Below are 20,081 nucleotides of genomic sequence, written 5' to 3'. Positions count from 1 at the left end.
TAAGTAGTCTAAAATTCCTCCTAGAGGGACAAGGGGTCCCATTAAGGGGACTCTCCTCCCCTCGGTTTCCTGTGTATCACCATTAGGTCCCATTGGGCCAGGCTATTGGACAATTGGTCCTTCTGTATTTAAAGCTTCTCGTCCAGCTTCAGCCAAGCCATGCCATTTCCTGATGGCTCTGACCTCTCACTACCCAGGGAAACTCTGAGGATGTTACTGGGAAGCAGGCACCATTCTGTCTCATCCCTCTTGCTCACTGGGTGTGAAGCTGATCTGAAAATCTCCACCCCTCGTTTCTGTAAGTGTATGGCTGCATCCACCCCGAGGTTGAGGGGATCTCCCATCCCCCTCCCACAAGAAGCAAGACAGGGCTTTTCCCTTACGCCTTCTGCACTGTTATGTTTCCAAAGGGCAGCAAGGAGTCAGACCACCCAGCCAGTAAGCAAGTGCATTGTCTTTGTAGATTTATCACAGTTCTCTTTAGGTGGTCATTAAAATTTTCTGTGGCTCTCACTGCTTGTGGGTGGGAGGGTACATGGAACACACACCTAATACCTTGAGTGCAAGCCCAGGATTGTGTGCTCTGGGCAGTAAAGTGGTTACCTGGATCAGAGTAGTTGGCACCTGGATACCCAAACACTTGACAGAGCCTTTTATCTGAAGTATCCCAAGTGTACACTGCATTTGCTCAGCAACAGAAAAAGCTATGCCATATCCTGAAAAGGGGCCCATTGCTATTAGGGTGTAGCTGTGGCCTTGTGAGAGCAGCAGAGGTCCTATGAAATCTACTTGCCAGTGCCTACCTGGTGCTTTTATGCAGGGTATGTTGCTCAGATGCCCCTTGTAAGCATGGGTTCGTAGCTGGCAGACCTTGCACTGGTGGAGAGCAGTGCGAGTTTCCAAATGAGTCAAAGGGATGCCATGATTGGTGGCCCAGGCAGTCACAGTCTCAGGATTGCCATGGCCGGTACGGTGATAGATCCAGTTGGTACTGATGACAGTTGGGAGATCCCTTGATCTCCTATAATCCCTGGTCTGGGATGTCTTTCTTTTCCTTCGCCTCACTCTGAAACTCCTCCCCAATGGGGACCTTTCCAGGTGGGACATCATCCTCTATGGGCTCAGCATACAGGGCCTCGGTGCAAACATGATTGGCTCTCTGGTTCCATGGTTACCTTTCTGAGGGCCTCGACCATGAGCATCAGCGTGAGTGACAAACATAGTTCCTGGCCCATCGGCCAACTGCTGCCAGAGCTCTCGCCCTACAAGAGCCTTTAATATTCTAGTCTGTGTCCCTTGGGGCACCCAACCACACTGCCAGCCCGCTGGCCACTGCCCAAGAGTCATTGTAAATGTAAACAGATTTTGGAAAGGAACACTGTATGGCTATAACCACAGCAAATAACTCTGCCCGTGGAGCGCTTTTCTCCTTTCCAGTTTTAGTGTACTTCTGTGCGATGGGCAGGGAAACTGCGGCTGCTGCCCAGTACACCCCAGGGGGTTTGAGCTTAGCTGAGCCACCAGTAAACCATTGTTACCCATCCTGGGGGACATCCTCAAGCCGTTGTCCCCAGTGTGCTAGGGGGGACAGCACATCATACGGGATCTCATCTGAGTCCTGCTCTCCCATTGGGACGTTGGCTGCCAACTCGTGGAGTCTGGACACTCCATGGGGCTTGGCTTCCCTGGTGTTGAGGGTGCCATTTCCATTTAACAGTGTTCTGCTGTTAGCCTCCTCCAGGGTGGCTATCTGGACCCCCCCACTGCCCAGAACATGATCAGGATTTCTGGGTGCATGAGCACCTCCAATCTCTCAGTAATGTATTCAGTGTCGGCGAGGACCCAATGGCATGCAAGTAATTGCCTCTCCAAAGGGGTATACCCAGTGGCTGCCTCTGATAACTTGGTCCGGAAACCCAAGGGTTGTCAGATACCAGTAGAGGCTTCCTTTTGCCAGAGGGACAAGTTGGCATGAGTCTGTGTGGCGAGTACCTGGAGCTCAAAAGGGGAGCCTGGCCCCAGGGGTCCCAAGGGCAGGACAGTTGCCATCACCTTTTTAAAATTTTGGAGCATTTGCTCCCATTGGATATAGCCTGCTTTTCTGGTCACTTGCTATTTCCAGGGTCTCAAGCATTTTCTGCAGGGCCATTAATACTGCCGACTCTGTTTCTCCAACCGACAGCACATCATCTGTATACAGGCAGTCCCTAGATTATGAACATAAGACTCAAGTACAACCCGTAGTTGCGAACCAACCGCTGTAAAGCTTGTATTAAAAATTGGAGATACATAAAGTGGTTCCTATTAACAAACGTGCTACTTTGTGGCGCACATCAAAACATTATTACTGTATTATGTTAGATATTTTAGTGTATCTGGAAGTGTTTCTTTAATATTTTTTATGCATAGAAAGGTAACTACTATATACAAAGACAAACATTTGACTAACTGATGTTAAATACAAACCATACCTAACTGTTCCAACTTACGTACAAATTCAACTTGAAGACTGTAAAAATGGTGTGGTGGAAACGTCTGACCTCCTCTAACTTCACAAGGAAGAAGGAGAATCAAGATCAACAGCCCAAGGCTGATTCCTATGAGGCAGAGGTCAGACATGCCTCCTCTGTCCACCATCTTTACCAATTCTGACACCAACCGTCCCTCCAACAGCTCTCTGCTGGGTTCAGTAATTTATTGCAGTGGCCACACTGATCTCACAGAAGATACTGAAATGATTATGAGTTTTATTAGGGAAGTAACAGGTTACAGGTTCAGGAGCACTCGGGATACAGTTTTTCGGTCAGGACAGCCTCTTAGCCGTACCCTTAGGCAAGCCTCTGTCTGGCCCCTCGGCCTCTGCCCTGCTCGAGCAAGTGTTGCAAAGCTCTTTTAGCTCTGCCAATAAGTGCCCTGAGGTACCCCACTCCGCCAGTAAGCCTCAACCCAAAGTTGGTCAGCTCTAGCTCCATGGATTGGCAAATCTAGCTCCACAAAGTGCCTGAAGTCACTCTACTCTGCCAGCAAGCACTCAGCTTTCTTGCTTCATAGTCCAAGAAGCCCACTGTGCCATCTCCTGCTGGGCTTCTTCCTCTGCTGCCTGTCTGCTGCCACTGTTTCTCTTCCGCTTCTCACCATCTTCAGTGTTACAGCTCTCTCTCTCTCGGTCTTCTTGGTTCCAGGAGCTTCCTAGCGCAGAGATCCCAGGACCAAAGGACACACTCCACTCCTGGCTCTTCTTTCTTGGTGGTGGTTAGATTCTCTCCTCCCTGCCTCAGGGATGGCTCATTTTAAGCCTAGCAGGATAGCAAAGCTGACCAGTCCCTTCATTAGTGTTCCATATATGTTATTTGCATAGTCCCACTCAATCATTGTGTGTGAGTCACAAAGACTATGGCTAGAAGGCCCATAGTAAGTAATTCGTTGCACTGCAGACCACCCCCTGGCTCTTCTAGCCATTGGCCCTTTCATACATGAAGGTTTAACGTCCCCCACTGTCTTAGTTATCTAGTGCTGCTATAACAGAAATACCACAAGCAGATAGCTTTAACAAAGAGAAATTTATTCTGTCACAGTCAGAGAAGCTAGAAGTCTGAATTCAGGGTGCCAGCTCCAGGGGAAGGCTTTCTTTTCTCTCTGTTGGCTCTGTAGGAAAATCTTTGTCATCAGTCTTACCTTGGTCTAGGAGCTTCTCCGTGCAGGAATCCCAGGTCGAAAGGACGAGGTCTGCTCCTGGCTCTGCTTTCTTGGTGGTGTGAGGTCCCCCTGTCTCTCTGCTCACTTTTCTCTTTTATATCTCAACAAAGATGGGCTTAAGACACAACCTAATCTTACACATCTCATCAACATAACTGCCACTAATCCATCTTAGTGATAGGATTTACAATACATAGGAAAATCACATCAGATGACAAAACGGTAGACAGTCACCAATACTGGGAATCATGGCATAGCCAGATTGATACGCATATTGTCGAGGGACACAATTCAGTCCATGACAGACACCCTCCCAATCATTTGACCAGTCCAAAACAGTCATTAACAATTAGTCCTTCAGTAAGGCAAAACGGTCCTAAGGTGAGGTTACTCAGGTACCAGCCATTCAGGTTTGCTGCAGGTGTCTGTCTGATCTGGTCAGGTTCTCCAAAAGTCATCTCTGCTTTACCCTCTCTGGCCTCTGATAAAATTTAACTGAGAGAAGATTATTTCTTTGCCCTGAGTCTCATAAGATGTCAGCATAGCAAAACCTTTAAAGGACTTTAGGTTCAGCCACTGTACTCCAGTCCAGCAGTGCCTCCCCTTTAGTCCAGTCTTTCACACTTACAGCTTCTACAAATACAGTTTTTACAATCACAATCCTGTTAACAGTCAGTACTCACAACTGAATCATATAATCCTATCAGCATCTTCCCCCACCCTCTCTTTCCCAGACCCATCAGGAAAAGAGAAATCTATTCAGTGGGGATCCTCCCTTGTCCCCCTCATTTTGAGTGTAAGCACACCCACAAAAATGTGTAAGCCAGCCAACTAATGCCTTTATCTCCCCCTGTTTTAGGTAACCAATGTTTAAATTGCCCATCCCTATCAAACCGGTGCTCTGAGGAGATAAGCATGTTCCTTGGTCTTAAAGAATCTTCTGTTCCAGTTGGAACTTTGAGCATGCGCATCCATAAGCAAAGTCCAGTCCAGAGCAAGCCATCAAATTGCAGCAGTCTACACCAGCTCACGCTGCCATACACCTTTGTCTTCATTCGGTCAGGTTCTGGTCAGCTCATCCCCTAGCCATACAAGCTAGGTCATAATGTGTAGCAGCCATAGGCTTGGGAATTCATATACACCTCCCTGCACTTCAGACCAGCTAGCCCTTCCTCTCTTCTCTAGCCCTCATGGGCTAGGTCAGCCGGTGCCAGTAGAACCTGCCCAAACTCAGCCCGTCTCTTCATTGCTGCACTTCCCCCACTTCCCCTCATTGAGTGGCCCGTGATGGTCACCACAGGTGAGTATACCAGACTGTCTACCCATCAGCTCCCTTTAACTTCCAGTCCTGGAAGGGGGTTCCTTCTGATGGGCACTGACTTTTCTTGCCTCAGCGCACCCAAAGGCAAACCGCTTGCTTGCTTGAAATTCAAAAAGCAAAAGTCTTTTTTTTTTCCTCTGAGTTTAGACTGGCTCTACTGGCAGCCACTGACCTAGCCCATGGGAGACTTTCTTTCAAATGCGAATCTTCTTTTCTCTTAGCAGTTCTGGTAGATCTGCATTTCTTTTCAAATGCAAAATTCCTAGGTGAGGCTCAGGTATACACAGAGCTACTGCATTCAAACCAACAGCCTGTGTTTCTTTCTGGCAAATTCTAGTTCCCCTTTTAGCGTATCTAATCAAGTATTAGCTGAAGGTGGAGTTGCAGGCTCCTGTCTATAATACCTAATATTCACTTCTATCATCCATTTATTTCTGCTTCACAACACTAGGTAGGAGAAACGTTCAGTATCCATAGTACATTCAAATAAGCACATAATCATCAACACATAACCCTTTTTAAAAAAACATTCCAGATTCATCTCCACCTTCTGACTCTCTTCCCATTTACATGCATATGGCCTTGGGCCTCTGGCTTGGTGGTACCAGAAGATCTTGACCCCCTATCAGTCATCCCATTTTACTGGCCTGGTCCTTGCCCAGTCACTACAAATAAGGCTTTTCTCTCCTCAGCTATAGCATAACATCTCTCATTTTCGTTCCAGCCATTACAGATAACAACCAGAGTAACCATCTAAGAGTCAAACGTTTCACTTCCCGCACCTATTTGTTTCTCTTACAAAGTCCCGTGGTTCCATGAGTCTAGCGCTATTACAGTGATCCCGGCTGCTGATACCAGCTGTAAAAATGGCATGGAGGAGGTGTCTGACCTCCTCTGACTTCACAAAGGAAGGAGAATCAAGATCAAGAGCCCAAGGCTGATTCCTATGAGGCGGAGGTCAGCCATACCTCCTCTTTCCAGCACTTCTTAGCAATTCTGACACCATCTCTTTCTCCCATGGCACTCTCTACTTCTCTCTGAGTTCCATAATTTGTTGCAATGGCCACACAAAACTCACAGACAAAAGATTATGGGGTTTATTAGGGAAGTAACAGGTTACAGTTTAGGTTCAGCATACAATTCTTCTATCAGGACAGCGCAGGCAGGTCTCCCTGGCCCTTGGCCCCTCGGCCCCTCGGCCTGGTGTCTCTTCCCTGCTTGGGCAAGTTTTACGAAGCTTTTTTAGATCTGCCAATAAGTGCTCAAAGTACCTCACTCTACCATTAAGCCTTGGCCTGAAGGCCCTCAACTCTAGCTCCATGGGTCAGCACACCTGCCTCTACCAGGTGCCTGAAGGTGCTCAGGTTTCTCACTCCATGGGCTGAGGACCCCACTGCACTGTCTTCTGCAATCTCCTGTGGTCTCCTGGTTCTGCTGCTGCTGGTTCTGCTGCTGTCATTTCTCTGCTGCTGCTTACTTTCTCTGGTGTTACAGCTCTCCCTGTCTGTCTTCTGTGTTACAGCTCCCCATTTGATCTCTCAGTTTCCAGGAACCTCTCAACGCAGCTATCCTGGGTACCTTGGGAAATGCTCCACTCCTGGCTCTTTCTTGGTGGTGAGAGCCTCGCTTTCCGCCCCTGGATGGCTCATTGTAAGCCTAGCACAATGGCAAAACTAACCAATCCCTTTGTTAGGGTTCCATATACCTTATTTGCATAGTCCTACTCAATCATTGTGTGTGAGTCACAGAGAATATGGCTAGAGGGGCCAAAATTAAGTAAGTAATTAATTGCACTGCAAAGACAGACTTAGGAACATAACTTGTTTGTAATCTGGGGACCGCCTGTGGTGGAAATCCTGCACCCTTTCAGGCCATGCTAGTCCAGCCAAGTCCTGCCCCACCCACTGGCGGCACACAGTGGCGGAGTTGAGGTAATCCTGGGGAGTGTTGTAAAAGTATATTGTAGGCCACCCCATGTGAAGGCAAACTGATTTTGATCCTCTTTTGGAGAAGAGCAAGCCCTGGTGGCATAGTGGTTAAAGCACTCAGCTATTAACCGAAAGGTCAGCAGTTCGAATCCACCAGCTGCTCCACAGGAGAAAGATGTGGCAGACTGTTTCCGTAAAGATTGCAGCCTTGATACCCTATGGGGCAGTTCTACTCTGCCCTATAAGGTCGCTTTGAGTTAGAACCAACTCGACGGCAGTGGGTGTCGTGTAGCTGTTCTGGAGAAGAATGCAAAAGAAAACATTTGCCAGGTCCACCACAGCATACCATTCTTCTTCTGAAGTCATTATATTTCCATTCACAATCACTATGTCAGGGACAGCCAGGGCCAGCAGGGGAACCTCCGCGTTCAACTTGTGATAGTCTGTGGTCAGGCTCCAGGTTTCTCTGGCCTTCTTGACCAGCCACAGCAGGCTATTGAAAGGGGAGATGACTGCCCATAAAACAGTGGCAGTGAATAAGTCTTTTTCTAGCAAGGTAGTGTCCTTTTCCCCGCCTAGTATTTGGTATCGTCTTTGCTGTATCATCTTCCAGGGCTCGGGAAGTTCTGCGTGCAGTCTGTTGCTGACTCATCCCACGACAGTCTCCAGGATCTGTCAGGCCTGGGGAGCATATCCCCTCAGGTGTTTCTGAGCACTGGTTGTACACTGGTTCAGGAGATCTATATCAATAATACATTCAGCAGAGGGAAACACTACCACTGATGCATCAGTAGGGCTCAAAGGACCAACCCACAAGTGACCTCCCTTCCCCAAACCTTCCCTCTGTGGCTGAGGCCACTCAGTTGGACCCATTTTCATCACCCTTCTGTATCTCCTGGAATAACATTCACTTGAGCCCCTGTGTCTAGCAGGGCCATGTAGGTTTGCATAACCCATAAAAAACCTTTTGCTGTTGAGTCAATTCCAACTCATAGTGACCCTATAGGACAGAGTAGAACGGCCACATAGTGTTTCCAAGGCTGTAATCTTCACATAAGCAGATTGCCACATCTTTCTCCCACGGAACAGCTGGTGGTTTGAACTGCCACCCTTTCAGTTAGCAGCCAAGCACTTAACCATTGCACCACCAGAGCTCTCCTTAGGTTTGCATACCTCCCCCAGATTCCACCTGCAATAGGGCACAGGGTCTCCGGTCTCTCAGGAGAGGATGGGGGCCTTGGCCTCACCCCTGTGCCTGCTTTACTTAGACAGGATACACAGAAGACCTGGGCTCATGTTTGGAGTCCTCCTCACCCTCAGATTCCCCTGGCTATCCTGTCAGAGGTGAGGGAAGCACCAACAACTCCTCTTGTTCTTCATGGACAGTTCTAACTTACGGGGCTTGTGCCATACCGGGAGCATGCTTTCTTGCCTCCAGTGCCTTGTAGATGGCCCCTCTCTATTTTGTATTTTTCCCACAGCTCTGGATTTGGGAGACCATCAGTCAGACTTTTCTCTCTCTCGATCCAACAACAATAAAAACATTGCCTTGCACATAGTAGCCCCAGCTGGGAGTGGGGGATGGGGGGGGTTTAGGCACCCACCTGCGCCACCCTGGGCCCCTGGGAAAAGGACCCCTATTTGTTACTGCCATCACTTTTTTCTTCCCAGGGGAGGGGTCTGGTGATCTCCAAGCCAAGAGTGTACGATACACCTTCTCAATGGCTTTCCCACTGGTGATTCCAAGATATAACATCACCAGTTTATTGTTCCGTTGAGGAAGCCCCTTTTCAGTGAAACCAGTACTCCTATGCAACAGTGGGGTATGATCTAACTCGAGATGCTGACAATCGGAGCTAAACACCCATTCATCCATCCCCTCCTGGCACAGGGTCATCACTGCCTCCTTGGTCTGCCAGGGTTTGGTAGTATCTCTGTGGCAGATCCCCCAGTGTGGTTAGCAAACCTTTACCCCATGCATAATTCAGTCAAATAGGGGTTGTGAAAGAGACTCCCTGCTGAGAGTGGAGGCTGCTATTGTGCCAAAATGTCCAGAGCCACTAGCATCTGGAGGCTCTGGGTCACTTAGCTTAAGTCAAGCAAGAGCTCGCTGCAAGATAGGGTTAACAGCCAGCCTCCCCACGTTCTGCACTCTGACTGATCGATTAACTCTTTGTGCCCCTTCGTCATGGAGATGGGCAAGCCAAGTTAAGAGATCCACTCCTGTCTTCTTCCCATGTTGTTGTTAGGTTTCGTTGAGCTGATTCCTACTCTTAGTAATCCCATGTACAACAGAATGAAACATTCCTTGGTCCTGTACCATCCTCACAATCGTTGCTATGCTTGAATCCATTGTTTTAGCCACTGTGTCAATCCATCTCCTTGAGGGTCTTCCTCTCTTTGGCTGACCCACTACTTTACCAAGCATAATGTCCTTCTCCAAGGATTGGTCTCTCCTGATAAGATGTCCAAAGTAAGCAAGACTTTGTCTAACCGTTCTCATTTCCGAGGAGCATTCTGACTGTAGTTCTTCCAAGACAGATTTATGCATTCTTCTGACATTCTGTGGTATATTCAGCATTCTTCACCTTCTGCCCATACTGATCCTTAATTTCCTGGATCTGTTTTTCAGTAAAAGTCCACACCTTAGTGCATGATGTACCTGTCTATCAGCATCCACTGCCATTCCTGTATAATCACTGGTCTAAGCTGATATTCCTCATCATCCCCTGTCCCAGTCTGGGTGGTCTGCATACAGCTAAGCTCTGAAGGTGTATGAACCTTCATTAAAGAGGAGATGGTACAGCGTACTTCTTGTTCTCCAGTCTCCCTAATCTCAGCATTTACCCATCGTGCCAGCCCAGCCGGTCAGCCGTCTGCTCCAATCAGTAGGGAGGGGGGTCACCCTTCAACTTGGACAAAAATGCCACGTCAGTTACCTACTTCACCATTGTTACTTATAATGCCTGCATTTTCCACATTTCTAGAGGTCTGATAGTTACACTCTTAACATATGAAGACGAATTTTTTCCTCATCTTCCTTTAAAACTGAATTTCGTATAATGTTCACCTGCTCTTTTTTAGTTCACATCCCAGTACTGTGTTGTTTTTTGGCCATTATTGGCTTCTTACGTTGCTGATCATCTTTCTGTACAACAACCTCCTCCATGGGTCTCTGTGGAAGTGCCAGCAATTGTTTCTATACTTAACTGTTGCTACTAGCACCACCCTTTTGTACAAGCCTTTCTGTGCTCTGGGTCATTTAGTTATTTGCCGCTTAAGATTACTTAGATCGCAGTGGTTGTTCAGTAGTAGAATTCTGGCCTTCCATGCTGAAGACCCAGGTTCGATTCCCAGCCAGTGCACCTCAAGCGCAGCAGCCACCACTTGTCTGTCAGTGGAGGCTTGCGTGTTGCTATGATTCTGGAAGTGGGGCTTCCAGACTAAAACAGACTAGGAAGAAAGGCCTAGCTGTCTGCTTCCAAAAATCAGCCAGTGTTAACCTTGTGGATCACAGTGGTTCAATTCTGTTGTCCATGGTGTGGCCATGAGTCATGGGCCAACTTGATAGCAGCTAACAATAAGAACAAGTTACTTATGTTCTCCTGATGATATTTACAATTTCATAATTTATTAATTTTGGATAAGTGTACATGAATTACATTGATTCAGTTATAGCTATGTATTATTAGTACAAATAGTAGGAGCACACCTGAAAGGATATAACTTCTTGAATAACTGTAACTTCAGCTATAAGAATCAGCATCAGCTGGCTCCACCTTCCCAATTATTGCTGATACCAGCCTTCCCATGGCACTCTCTCTACTGGGTTTGACAATTTGTTACATCCACAGAACTCCTGGAAACACCGTATCTGTGGTAACAACTTTAATGTACCAAACCCATTACCTTGGAGTTGATTCCAACTCATGGTGACCCTGTAGGACAGAGTAGAACTGCCTCATAGGATTCCCAAGGAGCAGCTGGTGGATTCGAACCGCTCACCTTTTGATTCGCAGCTGAGCTCTTAACCACTGCGCCACCAGGCCTCCTAATATAATAAAGATATAAATAGGGAAAGCTATAAATGAAAAAATGCGAAGGACAAATTTGGGAGGGGTCCCAGCACAAAGCCTCAAAAGAAATGAGACCTGAACATCTCAAAGAGGACCTGTTTACCCCTTCCCAAAAAACTGCTGTTCACTCTCAAATGCTCCATGATGCCTCTCTGGAGTAGCAATGCCCCCTGCCAGGTGCAACTCTTGGGACTGACATGCTGCCTGCCAGTGGACAGCTGCCCTCAGGGTGCCCCCTACTCAGGGCAGCCACTGCTCTCAGTGTTACAGCACTCAGTAGGGATTCATCCTTTACACTCTGCTGCCACTGTTCAGGGCCACTCGTTTTCACCACCACTTCTGGTACTACTGTAGCTGCTGCCTCCGTTGCCATCATACCTCTAAGTATGTTATAGCTCTCTTACCTGAGTCTTGGAGGTTTTCCAGCACAACAGCTGCTATGTCTTAATGGATGCGCCACCCTCTCAGCTCTCAGTCAAGAAACCCCCCAAATTCTTTGTGTTTCATTCAGGCCCACTCCACTCTCTGGCCACTCTGCTACCACTTCTGTGCCTGGCCTGCTAACTTTTTCTGGTCATTGCTGACTGCTCTGCTTTCTGCCAGGTTCAGCTCTCCATCAGTGTTACATCTCCTTGGCAGATCTGGGAGGGTCCTCAGTGCAGGGCCTCTGTGTCCTGAAGGATGGACCTCCCCTTCTTGGGGACCCCAAAACTTCTGTTTTTCAGTCATTTACATAGGACATTTCTTGTCAACTTCAAGGTGGAGCCTGTCTTGCGGGATTGGAGCCCAACCAATCCTTCTAGCCAGATTGGAGCCCAAACAGTCACCTAGCCAGATCTCAACCCAACCAATCCTCAGCGACCTAGGGAATGTCAAAAAATTCAAGTCTTGTCAATTACCAGGCCAAGCCAGACAAAAGCAACAAACCTTCAAGATGTTTACAATTTACCTGTAAAAAAAAAAAAACCATTGCTGTGGAGTCAATTCCGACTCATAGCGACCCTATAGGACACAGTAGAACTGCCCCATAGAGTTTCTAAGGAGCGCCTGGTGGATTCGAACTGCTGACCTTTTGGTTAGGAGCCATAGCTCTTAACCACTACGCCACCAGGGTTTCCACAACTTACCCAGGAAATGTAAATGAACTTGGGAAATCCCTTACTGAGTTTTTTTTTTTTCCCCCTCCACAAAACCAGGGCAAAAAGGCCACATAAGGGAACCCATTGCACTGCAACCCCTCAATTTATGTCTCTGTTATTGCAGGGATTATGTTAAGAGATCCAAACATATGATTTCATATAATTCGAGTGGGCACCAAAGACGCTTTTCTCTCTTTATATAACAAACGAGGAAAGTTGGCTTCAAAAAGCTCAATGTGCTGAAATTGTGAGATTTCTCATTTTAAAACATGTTATGCAATGAATCGTTCAGTAGGTTATTTTTCTTAATTATTGTAATGATATACTTAAAAAAATTAGACCTTAACAAAGCCTCCTCCCAACTGTTTTCCCAAGTCAACTCTTACCCCCTCCTTTGTGGACACCCCAATTTTCATGGGACACCCCCGGCTCCACTGCACACTGCACACACTTTATAACGACAGACACCTCCACAGGACAGGTAGCTTAGACAGCACCATGGTCTGGTCACTAAGTCAACATGTTCACGGAGTGATGACTCAGATATTGTTATCCAGAGGAGATGGCAGAATAACACTATTAGAGACAGCTACAGTTCTGTATGTCCCTTCAAGCATTTCTTTCCAAGCTTCTGGGATTTGCTGTGACCTGTTGTAATCTATTCTGCCTGAGTGGACACTAGTGTTTAATGCCTAAGAACACGTCTGAGGCTACAGGCCCTGGCTCAAATCGTGTTTCTCTCATTTACTTTCTGTGTGAATTCGGGCTTAGATACATAAGCCCTGTGGGCTTGCTGTCCCTTTGAAAAATAGTAATAATTTATACAAAGGATTTTTAAACAAGTTAATGCTGTTAGATTATGTAAAATAATGCATGGTCTATAGTAAGAACTCAAAAGCTACCTTTGTTTAATAAATCAATTTCTGTCATATGTAATATGAGATTGGCCTTTATCTCTATAATATCTTGTTTTTTATTTTATAATTTGTTCCCTATCAATGCTTTCTCTGACCCTATATGATGAATTTTCAAACCACACATTCTGTATTACTTATATCTTGTGGCCAAAGAACTGTATAATTAAAGAGTACTATGCAGGGAGTTGCTGTTTCTTGACTGTTACATAACTGCAGGCATAAAAATATAATTGTGATTTCTGTCAATCCCAATTTTTATTCTTTTAATATTATGTACTTGTCTGAACATGATATTTCAGAAGTCAGGTATTCTCAACATATTTTCTCTTCCTCATACTGTGTACTCCTTCTGGGTAATTTATTCTTAAGAGAGAATTCTTTAGAATTCCACAGACTATAATTTTGTATATTTGTAGTTCTTATTATGTACCTGCTGAATTTATCATGGATTGCTATGTTTTATGTATTTTTATTATGGTTTACAGTGGATGATTTTTCAGTATCTATTATGGAGTATAATTGTAATGTACCAGTTGTTAATATTGCAAAATGCCTATTCTGCATAGACATAGATAGTGGATTTTTTGTTTTGTTTTTAAACAGATACTTAAAACAAGTGTTCTAAAATTCTTCCTGATTTTTTCAGTGCTTTTTTTGTTTGGCAATTCTGAATTGTCATTTATTCATCTTCATTAGGTAATTTTATTGTGTGTTACTATTATATAGGTCTGTGCTTTACCATTTTTTTCTGTGCAATAATTATGTATCAACATGCATTAATACAATATTTTCTTCAAATATGAAGCATCCGCATATCTACATCAAGTGGTGTGTGCTTTAAGATGGCAGTAGAAGACTGCTTCTTCCTTTAGGACTTATGTGTCTTTAGTGTAAGCGGTTTGATCATAGGGTGTTTGAAACCTGGCTTCCCTGAAAAAAATTTGAGTTAATATAATCACCCTTTTTTTATTAAGGAAGCCTTTTAACTTTGTGTTCCTAAATATTTGAAGACCATGACTGAGAAGTTCCATAACCCTGCTTTTGGTGTAATATTATGTTTTTCGATATAAAATATTTCTACCTGTAGTTAACAGGAAGCCTGTGGTTTTTTATATCTTCTAGATGTCTCTCCTGCACGTGTTATCAGGAAATTATCGCCAGAAGAGATCATTAATAAAGGAGAGTTCCACAAGACAGTGATGTTGGAAAGACATGAAAGTTATGGCATTGAGAATTTTGACTTCAAAAAAGTCAGGGAAAATATAGATGAGTTTGAGAGTCATTGGGCAGGTGATGAAAGAAATGACAAAGGAGTGACCATGACCCATAACAAAAACCTCATTTTTAGAAGAGAACCACATAATAGAAGAGATGAAGGAAACAAGTATATGACATGTGTTGAAAATAAGATTGGACCCAGCCTTCAGTCACATCTGGCTGAACTGCAGAGATTTCAAACAGGAGAGAAAATGTATGAATGTAATCAGGTAGAGAAGTCTATCAACAATGGATCTTCAGTTTCGCCACTTCAAAGAATTCCTCCTAGAGTCAAAACCAACATTTGTAATAAATATGGGGAGGTTTTCATGCATCCTTCATTGCTTACATTATACCAGAAAACACACATTACACAAAAAATGTACAACTGTAATGAATGTGGGGTGGATTTTAGCCAAAGGTCAATGTTTGCTAATCTTCAGATAATTCATTCTGTGCAGGAACTTTACAAAAGTAATGAGTGCACCAAAGCCTTTAAGTGTGGATCAATCATCACTAATACCAGAGAGAAACCATATAAATGTAAGGTATGTGGCAAGTTCTTTTGTCAGAATTCAAACCTTGCAAATCATCTGAGAATTCATACTGGAGAGAAACCTTACAAATGTAATGAGTGTGGCAAAACCTTTAGGTGGCGCTCAGTTCTCACTAAACATCATAGAATACATACTGGAGAGAAACCACACAAATGTGGTGTTTGTGGCAAGGCTTTTATCCATAGATCAAACCTTGTGGAACATCAGCGAATTCATACTGGAGAGAAACCTTACAAATGTAATGAATGTGGTAAGGCTTTTATCAATAATTCAAGCCGTGTGGAACATCAGAGAATTCATACTGGAGAGAAACCTTACAAATGTACTGATTGTGGCAAAGCCTTCAAGTGCAGCTCAAATCTCACTAGCCATCAGAGAACCCATAACGGAGAGAAATTATTTAAATGTGATGTATGTGGCAAGGTCTTTAGTAAGAATTCAAGCCTTTTAACTCATTATACAAGTCATACTGGAGAGAAATCTTACAAATGTAATGAATGTGGTAAGGCTTTTCTTCATAATTCAAGCCTTGTGGAACATCAGAGAATTCATACTGGAGAGAAACCTTACAAGTGCAATGAGTGTGGCAAAGCCTTTAGGTGGCGCTCAGTTCTCACTAAACATCATAGAATACATACTGGAGAGAAACCACACACATGTAGTGTGTGTGGCAAGGCTTTTATCCAAAGAGCAAACCTTGTGAAACATCACCGAATTCATACTGGAGAGAAACCTTACAAATGTAATGAATGTGGTAAGGCTTTTATCAATAATTCAAACCTTGCAGAACATCAAAGAATCCATACTGGAGAGAAACCTTACAAATGTACTGACTGTGGCAAAGCCTTCAAGTGCAGCTCAAATCTCACTAGCCATCAGAGAATCCATAATGGAGAGAAGCCATATAAATGTAATGTATGTGGCAAAGTCTTTAATCACAGATCAAGCCTTACAACTCATCATAGAATTCATACTAGAGAGAAACCTCACAAATGTGATGAATGTGGCCAAACTTTTGTCCAAATTGCAAGCTTTGTGGAACATCAAAGAATTCATATTAGAGAAAAACCCCACAAATGTAATGAATGTGGTAAGGAATTCACCATGTGTTCATACCAGTTGGTTCATGAGGAAATACCTACTGGAGAGAAAACATACAAATGTAGTGAGTGTTGGGAAGCCTTAAATATGGGTGACCCCTCGCTAAATATCAGAGAATCCATTACAGATAGAAATTATATAAACGTTAAGTATATGGCAGAACCTCTGGGTAGTGCAGATGGTTAACTGCCCTCCCGATAACTGAAAGTTTGGAAGTTCAAGTCCACTCAGAGCAACTCAGAAAAAAGGCCCAGTGATCTACTTTACAAAAATCAGGGATTGAACTCCTTGTAGAGCACACTTGTACTCTGACACCCATGGGGTTTACATGAGTCAGAGTTCAACTGATGGCAGCTGGTAATGTGTATGGCAAAGGTCAAGCTTTAAATTTGCACCTCCTGTTATTTTCTCCTTCCACCCACTTTATCCCAATTTGTATATTTTGTGTATCTTCCCTGTGTTGCTCCAATGAAAAATAATAGAGAATATATAAATCAAGGGTTTCTTTTTTTGAGAGTTGTGACATAAAACTGCACACAGGGAAATAGATACAAAGTATATGCTCTATAAGTATGAAGAACAAGAGCCCCTTAAGTCTTTAGTTCAGAGAAATAATATGAAAAGATCAATTTTTATGAGAGTCCCCTTAAGAATGAACATACACAATGGATTTGTGTGTGTATAAAAACAAGGAACTTTACATATTTGGAGCCGTGGTGGTGTAGCAGTTCGAATCCACCAGCAGCTCCTTGGAAACCCTTTCAGGCAGTTCTACTCTGTCCTATAGGGCTGCTACGATCGACTCAGTGGTAACGGGTTTTGGTATTATGTATTTACTTCTAAAATAATTTTTTTGTTATTTTTCACTAGTGGCCAATCAACAGGAATAGGATAGACTGGTTTTCCTAGGACTGTTGTAATAAAGTACCACATTTCTGAAAACCACAGAAATATATTCTCAGTTCTGGTAGCTAGAAGTCCAAATCAAGGTATTGGCAGGGTTGGGTCCTGTGGAGGATTCTAAGGGAAAGTCTGTTTATGCCTCGCCTGGATTCGGGTGATGGCCAATAATCTTTGACATTCCTCGGCTTGTACATACGTCATTTCAATCTGTGCCTCCATTTTTACATGGCATTCTCTATATGTGTCTTTTCTTATAAGGACACCAGTCATAAAGAGATTAGGGCCCACCCTTGTGATCTTAACTAATTACATCTGTTAATGACCCTATTTCCAAATGTCATAGTCACAGATACTGGGGTAAAGAACATACCTTCTTGGGGTCACAATTTAGCATACAACAGAAGCCCCATCAGAATTTGGTTTGGATACCAAAATTGATGATGCCTCATATCCATGGTGTATGAGAATATTTATTACAAAATGAGAGCAGGGGAGGGTGCCTTGCTTGGATTTTTAGGGTGGTTAGGGGCTTCAGCTTATGTGAGGGTAAATGTATGTGGTTTTAACTTCCTTGTGGCACCAAAGGAGAGAACAGTTGGGCTTTTTTTAGCAGCTTGCCCAGATGTGGAGCACAAGGGAAAGAGAGAGTGGGTGAATCTCAAATGTTGTCAGTCAAGCATCAAAAGTGGAGTCAAATTCTTTAATACAACACTGAATGTTTTCTCTTGAAGTTCCTGACTCCTAGGTTGGGAAAGACAACAATTTTCTTCATGTGAGTAGTTTAATCCATGCCCTTTTCTACTGCACACATGAGACCCTTCACACAGGATTGTTGACAGTGCTTGTGAAATACTGTTTAGATAAATTGCCTTAGATACTTTTATAGTTTCATGAAAATAAGCTGTGTGGAAGTGTTCATTAAGTTATAAATAAGTAATTTTACTAGAAAAATTTTTCGAAGGCTATGAAAATGTCAATTTGAGATTACTGTATTAAGGAATATGTTACAAATTTATTTTTCAATTCCCTGCCTTCAAGTAGCTTATATTCTGGGTAAAGTCACCAATAATTGAATAAAATGGAAGTACAGTGAAGGTGTGCATTTTAGGGAGTAGAGCATAGCAAGGTGTACTAATTTAAAAAGTGTGTTCAGGGTATGTCTGTATGATGAAGGTTATATTTGAACAGGACCCTGAAAAGACTGAAGCATTGGGCCAGCCAGCTACAAGGCAGGAAAGGCAATAAGTCCTGCTCCAGTTCAAAATCTTACATGTGATCATTCAGGCCTTACCATAGGTGATGATGTAGCTTTGCCAGGTAGGCTTCATTGTGGGAAGCTGCTTTGCCCTCACCAGTCTTGGTACATAGCCAGTGCATTGTTGTTTTCTGGAGGAAGTTGCTGTCAAGGACTCACCCCACCCACCTTCAGACCAGCCATGCTCATACGCATTTTTCAGGTGCCACAGCTGAGACCTGGGAGCCGTAGCTGAGACATTTTTCTCCACTTTCAGTACATTTCTACTCCCAACCCTTCACCTCACACTCCTCCTAACCCAGATGAATGGTTTTTTCACAGTTCATTGGCAGTGAGATGATTCCTCTCCATCTCTGCTGCATCCACCTGATGCTCTCCCAATGCTGTTCCATGTGGGGGAAAATGGAACACTGGGGAGCTAGCACATCATTCTGCCTCTTATTAGCACTATCGCAGTTAGTAATTAAAGACTCGGTTATTGTAGGTTGGCTAATTGTCCTAATTGAACACCTGATTGCTCGATGAAAGGCAGTTAGGTAGAGGACATATTAGGAGGAAATTCCCAGAATAGGAATATAACAATGATTGAATAACTTAGAGGATTATTACGTGTGTTTGTGAGGAGTGTGGTATTACATTTCTATTAAAGACATTTAAAAATGGAGATATATTGTGGTTTCTACTTTTTTTTTTTTTTAACTTAAAAGTCAAGGCCTATGTAAACTGGTTTTGTATATTTTTGCTTGTTGGTGATTCTTAACAAATCCTCTGGAAAGGTTAAGATATAAGTTGCTGTCGGGTGCTGTCAAGTCAGTTTTTTACTCATAACCCCATGTGACAAGAGTTAAAAACTGCGCCATTGGGTTTTCTAGACTAATCTTTATGGGAGCAGATTGCCAGGCCTTCTGTGGAGCTGTTGGGCAGGTTGGAACCACTAACCTTACAGCAGTTGAGCACTTAACTGTTGCACCACCAGGGCTTCTTAAGATTTAAGTAGTGGATCCATAATCATGATGACTTGTTTTGGGAATGCATGAACAAGTTCCTTTAAGGCAGCCTCAATAATGCCTGGGGGACATTGATAGAGGGAAGGGGTGAGAGTATAGAGAATTAGTGGAAAGAAGGTAAACATCATTTATCAAAACTATCAGAGATTTGATCCCAATTCTGAAAGGATGTTTTAGGTCTGTGATAACACACATTGCTTTATGCCGGAATAGTGGCTACTAGTGATCCAGACTGTGATTCAGCTTAGTTCCTGGGTCTACTTGGAAGCATTTCTTCCTATGCTCCTGGAATTCTCCATGACCTGTTGTAATCTGTACTGCCTGTGTGGTTTGTTCCACTGCTTCCTGGGACAGGAGATAGCTGGGACAGCAGTGGATGAGGTACACCACGACCCAGTAGTGCCCAAAACCCTATTCAGATGGCACTGCAGGAACAATTTTAGACACACTGTATTAATAAATACAGAACCTCTGGTGAAAGAATCTTGGAAAGTATACTTAGAATCCTGAACTGTGAACTTCTATAAATGAGTATAAGGATCAGCACAAAGCTGGTTCCTATGACGCAGAGGTTAAAGATATCCCAAATGTCCAACTTTTCCAAATTGCACCACTCCAGCATTTCTAACAATGACTACTATTCCTCCCCTTACTACTCTCCTTCCCATCTTTAGGGTCTGTAATTTGCTGCAGTGTCTCACAGAACTCACCTGCCATATCAAGGAAATGGCTCAAGTGGTTGTGGAGGCTGGAAAGTCCCAAATATATATGTCAGGCGTCAGGCTGGAGGTTTCTCCCGACCCACGTGACTGCAGGGTCTGACAAACCCAAACCAGCTGGCCTACAGGGCTGCCTTCGGAAGCTGGCCAGTCCCAGAATCAGCAGGTCAGATGGCAGGCAGCTGGCTCAAGTCCCAAGAATCGG

General features: G+C 44.1%; 1 protein-coding gene across 1 annotated transcript in view; it reads left to right on the top strand.

Annotated features, from left to right (window-relative positions):
- LOC101352554 (zinc finger protein 2 homolog) overlaps positions 1–19,262 on the top strand; it is a 51,711-nt gene extending 32,449 nt beyond the window's left edge. Inside the window, 2 exon segments of the mRNA XM_023736385.1 lie at positions 14,200–15,827; positions 15,829–19,262. Coding sequence (XP_023592153.1) covers positions 14,200–15,827; positions 15,829–16,077 — 1,877 coding nt within the window. The 3' untranslated portion in view covers positions 16,078–19,262.
- The last annotated feature ends 819 nt before the right edge of the window (positions 19,263–20,081 follow it).

This window comes from Trichechus manatus, unplaced genomic scaffold (assembly GCF_000243295.1).
Source record: "Trichechus manatus latirostris isolate Lorelei unplaced genomic scaffold, TriManLat1.0 scaffold00087, whole genome shotgun sequence".
NCBI classification, from domain to species: domain Eukaryota; kingdom Metazoa; phylum Chordata; class Mammalia; order Sirenia; family Trichechidae; genus Trichechus; species Trichechus manatus.
This window is presented reverse-complemented; position numbering and strand designations above follow the sequence as displayed.